Here is an 8066-nt window from a genome sequence, read left to right as displayed (position 1 = left end):
GAGAGAGAGAGAGAGAGAGAGAGAGAGAGAGAGAGAGAAAGAGAGTACAAGATAAAAAGACAAAGAAAGATAATTAGACAAAAATCTTCTCTTTGAGTTAAACTAAAAAGGAATAAAGGTATAAGAAAAAGAGAAAGAAAGAAAGAAAGAGGAAGAGAGAGAGAGAGAGAGAGAGAGAGAGAGAGAGAGAGACGGAGAGAGAGAGAGAGATAAAGAGAAAGAATACGGAACTCCAATGTATTACGGTTCTCGTTTCGTCGAAGACAGTAAAAAATGTCGTTGCCACGGGAATGGAGTTTCCAGGATTCGTGTAGATCGGTCGACCGTGCGACGACGACGGTCGGGGGTAGTTGCGGTACAGGAGAGGGAGGAGCAGCGTCACAGGAGATGGTCAGTACGGCCGTCATCGACGAAAATATGAATCAACAGAATCAGCTGGGCTCCTTACTCTCGATACATTCTGCTCCCGTATTTGATTTAAGTAATGGCGTACCATCCCCTAAAAGGCCGGCCTCGTTGATGGTACAAGCTACTGCTACCTCAACACCGGTCGTGCCACCTCATTTACAAAGTCCACCGGATACGATCGAGGACGAGGATAATGAAAATCTATTAACTATATCAAGTTTAACGGCAAGACCGTTAATAGCAAAATCACGCGAATTACGTTCTTCTAAAACAACCAATTCGAAAATCGCGCCGATCAAGAGAAAGAAGAAACCTAAAAGGAGAGATACAAAGAAACCAAGAAATCGTACTTATGTACCGTTGGATGGTGGATATGGTTGGGTCGTTGTATTTGGTGCCTTTTTCGTCCAATTTTGGGTCGCTGGCCTGGTAAAATCCTATGGCGTCCTCTATGTTGAAATCATGGAAACGTTTAAGGACTCATCAGCATCGGTTGCATCTTGGATACCAGCTATACTTTCTTGCCTTTGTCTCGCCTTGGGTAAGTCATGCGTTCTCCAATTACTCCTTTTTTTCTTTCTTTTTTTTTTTTTTTGGTACAATATGCTATCTATAGACATAGATACACGATATATATTTTACTGGTTGATTTATTTTTCGCGCCACCAGTTGAAATATCTACACTTTCCTGACAATTTTTCAAATCCTATTTTTTCCTTTTTTTCTCCCTCTCTAATTTTTTTACAACATTTCTTCAAACGTATAATATATATAATAATATTTCATAGTTACATCGTCGTTTGATTCTGAATTTAGAATAAAATGCATGTTTATAAGCTAACCCAGGTGCTATATTAAAGTCTTTAAAACGAAACCTTTACCTTCTCGTCAGATTGATATACTTTATTTATAAAAGAATATCAATCGATATACACATACTCTCCAACATGGTTAACGTCGATCGTTCATTTTCAGCGCCTGTAACGAGCATGCTATGTCAAAAGTATAGCTGTCGAGCTGTCGTCTTCATCGGTGGATTGTTCTGTGCTTTAGGACTTACAACTAGTTATTTCGCCACCAGCTTGATACATCTCTTTTTTACATTTGGTATCTTGACTGGTGAGTTTAAATCGTTTATTAATTATAAATCGTTTATTTTTATTATCTAGAGGATACAATAATTAAAAAATAGAAAAGCGGAGGGTTTACAAGAGCCTTCTCAAAAACTATTATTATTTTTTATCGTACTACTTACTCTGTTTCAGAGCTTTCCAAAATTTTTTATAAGCCAAGATCCATTTTAAAAAAGCATTATCTTTCACAATGGAATTGATTGACATAAACAATTCCAAATTGATTTGATATTTCTGCGTGCTTCGAAAAAACAAAACAAAAAAAAAAAAAAAGAAAAGAAAATTAGAGAGAAATAATAAATAATTCTCACGTGATCTTTAAACGAATCAATTTTGAATAGTTCATCCGACGATTCACGATGAATAAAACATTCTAATACGAATTGCTTTTCCTCTTTTTTTCTCTCTCTTTACTCTGCTCTATTTGTTATCAAAGGAAAGAGTTGATAAATCAGAATGAAAAATTCAATATAATTTGTTTCAGGCATTGGTGGTGGATTGTCAACGACACCAGGCATCATAATCGTTTCTCAATACTTTGATAAACATCGTGCCCTGGCGAACGGCATATGCGTATCGGGCACAGCCGCGGGAAGCTTTGTATTTCCACTTTTAATCGAGACATTGGTAAAGAATTTTGGTTTTCACGGTACGATATTATTATTGGGTGGATGTATGCTTCACGTATGCGTCAGTGCGACATTGTATAGACCGCTCGAAAATAATTATCTTCCGGATGTTGAAACTAACGACGATGGATTAAAATCCGCTGAGAAAAAGAATGACAACAATGGAGGACAGGAAGCTACGAAACAACAGAAACTTGATCTTTTATTTGCCAATGATCCAACGACTCGTCATAATCTTCTTAACGAATTATTCCATCAGAATAACGTGATAGCCGTCGAATTGACGGACAGTGACGAAGAGAAGGATGTTATGGGAGAAGGCCTGATGATGAAACCAATCTCAAAAATACGAAGCTCAAGTATATTGCATAGCGTCGAAGATTTATCGACTGATTCGACATGCGTTTACAAAGCGAGATCGTCTTTGAGATCTCTTAGATCTTCCGCGACAGTTGTATGTCCTGTACCGATACCTCATAACGATGTTATGGCTACTACTACGGAAGAACCTAAAACGATAATGCAAAAAGTTGCACGTTACATCGATCTTTCGTTATTAAAGAATCCTCAATTTCTTATGATGTGCTTTTCGGTCAGTCTAATGTCGACTGGAAGCCCTTACATGTTATACTACTTGCCAGCTTACGTTCACGCAGCTGGATATTCGAAAGCAGAAGCTGGCTATCTAGTTGCCATCTCGGCTGCTCTCGATTTATGTGGTAGACTTGGATTAGGTTGGCTATCTGATTTGCAACTTTTTGATCGACGAAAAGGATACATTGGAAGGTAATATTATTTCTTTTTTTTCTCTCTCTCTCTTTTTTTTTTTTTTTTTTTTTTTTTTTTTTTTTTTTTTTTTTTTTTAGGAAACTTCTTTCGTTTTATGAAACTCGGCATGTTATCTTTTTTTTTTTCTTTGTTCCTCTATTTGATTCTCTCTCTCTCTCTTTCTTTTTTTCTTTCTCTGTCTCTTTTTTCTTTTGTATTAAAATATTTTTAATTAGATTACGTTCAATGAGGACGGCTTTAAAACAAAATGCTTTTATAAATTTGTCTTTCATAGCGTCGTCGGCGCCGGTGTTGCAGTCTTAACAATTCCAATGGCACATTCTTTTTATGTCTTGGCATGTTCTGTTGGAATGTACGGATTATGCTTGGGGTGTTGGTTTCTCTTAGTTCCCGTCCTTCTTGCTGACCAATATGGAACTGATAAAATATCTTCGACTTATGGGTTGGTCAGAATGTTTCAAAGTGTTGGAGCAATTTCTATTCCACCTCTCGCAGGTACGAAGTTTGATATTATAATCATTTTATAACGATAACAATACCTAGTCGTTTATTTTTCTTTTAATAATTTCAGGTTATTTACGTGATGTAACTGGAAGTTACACTGTATGTTTCCTGTGCATGGGTACGTGTATGGTAATGGGAGGTTTGCCTCTTCTATTGGTATTTAATGAAGTATCAAAACCAACGAAGCTGCCCGTTAATAATACTGAAAATAACAATTGTCAAGGAGATACAAATGTGAAAGAATAAAATATTTTGCAAGTGTGTGATATTCATTGAAGGAGAAAGAGAGAGAGAGAGAGAGAGAGAGAGAGAGAGAGAGAGAGAGAGAGAGAGAGAGAGAGAGAGAGAGAGAGAGAGAGAGAGAGAGAGAGAAAGAGAGAGAGAGAGAGAGAGAGAGTAAACGTGTATTAGAAAAATAATAAATCGCAGCATTTTTGTCGCTACACAATTTTTATGTTTCTTATAAATTTGTTGCGAAGTCATATCATATCGAATAACAATTTTCTTCATATATTTAAAATTAATTTGACGAATTGAAATAAATTTTCGTGATGTAATGCATGATGAATCAAATCTAGTTCAAATAATTGTTATTACTGCTGCTCTTGTTATTTATTATTCTTTTTTTTGTTGATTATTATTAACTTAAAAAAAATATAATATATATATAATATATAATATATATAATATATAATATATATATATATATATATATATGCATACACGTACACAAAAGTACAACTGAACACTGAACACTATGGAAATACGAACGTACAGATCACGTCGTAATTTTATTTCAATTTGCCTTTACAATTTATTATTTACATATTATTTACAGGCATATAATGTACAATATTACATTCTTAATTACATTATAAATGTGTGTGTATATATATGCATATATATATATATATAATGTGTATATATATGTATGTATACACACACATATATAAGGTATAAAATCTTTCATTTATAACAAAAAGAAATATGATAATTACAGTAAAACTACCTTTCCTTTACATAATTTCACATTTCATATTACATATAACTATATACATTTGTATATTATTTCTTTTGTGTTTTTATCAGTTGTCTCAGATTAGTCTTATTGATTTTGGAGATATAAATATAACGTGTTATCTACCTAAAAAATGGTAGAAAGAAGATTGAATAAATAGAGAAATTCTATTAGCAAAAATCACAGATAGAAAAAAAAAAGAATATTTCTTTGTAAAAGTACAAATATGTATATACATAGAGAATATTTCACTTCGTAAATTTAAATTATATTGCTTTGTGATGTGTGTTTGATGTTATTCAAGACATCAAGGACATTCATTTACCGTTATTATCTTTAAACAAAATTATTTGTACGGTCAAAACACATCTTATAATCCCATAATTAAATGTACATCTTCCATGCAGATATATTCATGATGGCTTCCATGCCACTACCCTCATTTTATTATTAAGCTCTTGTAAAATAAGAGAACATGTTAACTGTTTCTCTGGAGATAAGCCACTAATTCCTTCCATTTCATCATCATCATCACCCAATCCATTACTACTTCCATTTTTACCTTTCCCTTTACCTTTTCTTTTTTTCTTTTTATTTAATTGACGACAATCTATGTCACTGGAGGTATCTGCAGCACGTCTTATCTAATAGAACAAAACTATAAGATTTTAAATGCGGCTTATAGATCACTTATTAAGGATTTTATATTTAGTATCATAAAAATATCATAGTCAATTTAATCATCATATATATTCAGTTTAATATTCCATATAATTGAACAATACCGTATGAATAGATGATGATATATATATATATATATATATATATATATATATATATATTAATAGCTATATGTATATAAAAAATACCTTAGAACTTTTCTTCGTTTGCTTATCATATTCTAAAGCATCATAATAATTTGGCTTTTCACGTTTAATACGGTTAGTTCTTCTTGTTTTCATAACTCCATTATCAGGACTTGGAGGACTTTTGATGGAATTACGTCTTGCATTAAAAAATGAGTGTCCACATGGACAAGCTTTACAAGCGACTGGTACCTTAAAATAAAATATTTTTAATTAATGCTACAATTATCAATGATATTATTTTGATACAGACAAAGTATACATTTTATTTATTTCAGAAAAAATAAATGAGGAGGAAAAAAGAAATTTATAAAATTAATCTTATGTATACAATTGAAAAGAAAACTATAACATTTTATGAAAATAGTTGAAATCAATCATTTACGATTGGTATAAATGTCGTGTTAATATTAAATATTAATTTGGTTATGTTACGATATTGTTAAAATTTCATATGAAAAAATTTAATTAAAAAAAAATATATAATGCAATTATTTTGTTACATTAGTTCTACAAAATTTATTATATCAATTAAAAAATACTATTCTAATTATTAATAAACATCACATTCCTCTACATAAAAAATTAGATACTTTTTTCTTCTATCTAATACATAATTGAATAAAAAGAAAAATATCAAATTAAATTACCTGTTGTTCACATTTAGGACAACCCTTACTAATAGTTTTTGTTTTTCCCATAATTAACACATACACACGCACAACAACGTTAAATATAAATTCTTTCTATCTAAATTTACTACGAGTATAACCCATTAAATGGCTAAATGATGTATGTTAAAAAATCATTATGGCAAACTTCTTTCTAACACGACTAAATTAACTTTATTTTAAGAACACCACATATTATATATACAAATAACATTATTTGTAGTTTCTATTTTGTCTGCTAGATGACAGTTCTCATATCACAAGAATAGACCAATCAACGATTATCAATCCCCTATTTACTTATGTTGTCATTGATACTGATTGGATAATGAAATATACATATAATAAATAATAACATATGATCGATTTCTTCATTTGAACTAATTCATATCATTATTGTTCAACATTTATCGGCCATAGGATATGCGACTTCAGCGACAGGTATGGATAAAATATGAACTACAAGAGTAATACGGAAACAATGTCATCACTACATACGTATTATATCAGTTATTACAATAAAATTATCGAAATTATTCTATACGTGAAAATTTCAAAATTAATACTTTCATTAATTTTATATTTATTGAAAAAATTTATAATGTATAAGAAGTGCATTTAACTAATATTAAAAACAATACTACAATCGCCTAAATATTACGAACATCGTAACGCGCGAGAAACTTTAAAAATATCAATAGTTATCTCGCGATCGTTGACAACGCGTAAGAAAACAATCAAGAAAAACAAACTTTTATAGTTACCGGATTAGTTCACGTGTGTACTCCGAGAAGAACACATCGAAGCTCTCTCTTTCTAAACGTGACGACTTTAAGATTAATACTTTTGATAAGTTTTTATTTATTTAAACAATAAAAAAGAAGTGCGCGAAGTTAAACAAACTAATAATTAAACAATAATAAATTCGATTAAAGATTGCACGTATTAAATATAAAATAATTTCAATTTATTTTATTTTAGATTTCGATATTGATTGAGCGATTGTTTACAATGTGTAATATCAAGAAAAACAGACTTTTCATTGACTTTGATAGTTATCGAATCAGTTTACCTTTGTACTCCGAGAAGAACACATCGAAGCTCTCTCTTTCTAAACGTGACGACTTTAAGATTAATACTTTTGATAATTTTTTATTTATTTAAACAATAAAAAAGAAGTGCGCGAAGTTAAACAAACCAATAATTAAACAATAATAAATTCGATTAAAGATTGCACGTATTAAATATGAAATAATTTTTATTTACTTTATTTTAGTTTTCAATTTTAAATTGGCGGTCTATGGACACGTGTGACGTCATCAAAATCAAACCTTTGATTGACTTTGATAGTTACTGGATCAGTTTCGTATTGTTATTCGACGAGTGAACATCGAAATTCTGACAGGATGTGTTTCCTGCAAGTATCAACGAAGACTTAAGGTAAATTTATTTCTCTATCATCTATTTCTTGAATAATTTATAGTTTTTTTTTTTTTTTTTTTTAATTTTTTTTATTATAAGTTTGTATACACATTATTTTGTTTTTATTTGTTTGTTTCAGAACTTTATTGCAATCGTGCGCGTAGCAATGAAGTAATCGAATGTTTGTGTCGCTAAAATAAAAATATCGCGAGGTAGAAGCAGTGTTTATTCGTTCGCGTTTCGCGATTTAAACAATAAGTGTTTTTGCATGAACTGCGTGCAATGCAGTCGTTAGAGTCAGTGTTTGTTCGCAAAAGTTTTTTGATTTTTTCACAGTCGTACAGACTGTATTTATAAAAAATAATAGAAGTCCGCGAAATAAATTCAGTGACCGTTCGTTAATAAATAACTATCGCGAATTAGAATCAGTGTATCACTGAAAAGGATCTCAACTAACTTCGATATGGACCTACCTCATTTTCAACCATCTACGAATCATCCACCCTCAATTTCGACTTAAATCGCGGACGAGTGTTTTGGAGCCATCGTAGAACTTCCTTAAGTAGTAAGTCAATTTTTAAGTCTCTCCGATCACTCAATCATGTCGAGGACGAAAGGTCCGAATC

General features: G+C 31.3%; 2 protein-coding genes and 1 long non-coding RNA gene across 6 annotated transcripts in view; 2 read left to right on the top strand and 1 right to left on the bottom strand.

Moving 5' to 3' along the window:
* Positions 1 to 134: 134 nt before the first annotated feature.
* LOC122633071 (monocarboxylate transporter 12) lies at positions 135 to 4024 on the top strand. Of its 3 annotated transcripts, none has more exons than XR_006328020.1 (6): positions 135 to 949; positions 1384 to 1527; positions 2026 to 2956; positions 3234 to 3454; positions 3531 to 3785; positions 3858 to 4024. XR_006328020.1 is itself a non-coding variant. In XM_043820579.1 (6 exons), exons 1-5 carry the CDS (start codon positions 274 to 276, stop codon positions 3707 to 3709), a joined length of 2151 nt encoding a protein of 716 aa, XP_043676514.1. In that variant the 5' UTR covers positions 135 to 273; the 3' UTR covers positions 3710 to 3744; positions 3817 to 4024. The 3 variants fall into 3 exon arrangements, 2 of the variants coding, with proteins under 2 accessions (XP_043676514.1, XP_043676513.1); XM_043820579.1 differs by having other exon boundaries at positions 3531 to 3744; positions 3817 to 4024; XM_043820578.1 differs by having other exon boundaries at positions 3531 to 4024.
* Positions 4025 to 4235: 211 nt separating this feature from the next.
* LOC122633091 (UPF0547 protein C16orf87-like) lies at positions 4236 to 6309 on the bottom strand. Its single transcript, XM_043820637.1, has 3 exons — positions 5998 to 6309; positions 5351 to 5539; positions 4236 to 5125 (listed from the first exon to the last, which is right to left on the bottom strand). Exons 1-3 carry the CDS (start codon positions 6046 to 6048, stop codon positions 4895 to 4897), a joined length of 471 nt encoding a protein of 156 aa, XP_043676572.1. The 5' UTR covers positions 6049 to 6309; the 3' UTR covers positions 4236 to 4894.
* Positions 6310 to 6581: 272 nt separating this feature from the next.
* LOC122633092 overlaps positions 6582 to 8066 on the top strand; it is a 2546-nt gene continuing 1061 nt past the window's right edge. Inside the window, exons 1-2 of one of the 2 annotated variants that reach the window (XR_006328023.1) lie at positions 6582 to 7458; positions 7580 to 8005. This is a non-coding gene — a long non-coding RNA (uncharacterized LOC122633092). Of the gene's footprint in view, positions 7459 to 7579; positions 8058 to 8066 lie in introns of both variants that reach the window. The other variant, XR_006328022.1, reaches the window with a different exon arrangement.

This window comes from Vespula pensylvanica, chromosome 11 (genome assembly GCF_014466175.1).
Source record: "Vespula pensylvanica isolate Volc-1 chromosome 11, ASM1446617v1, whole genome shotgun sequence".
Lineage (NCBI taxonomy): Eukaryota > Metazoa > Arthropoda > Insecta > Hymenoptera > Vespidae > Vespula > Vespula pensylvanica.
The sequence above is the reverse complement of the archived record's forward strand: the minus strand, read 5'-3'. Positions and strand labels throughout refer to the sequence as shown.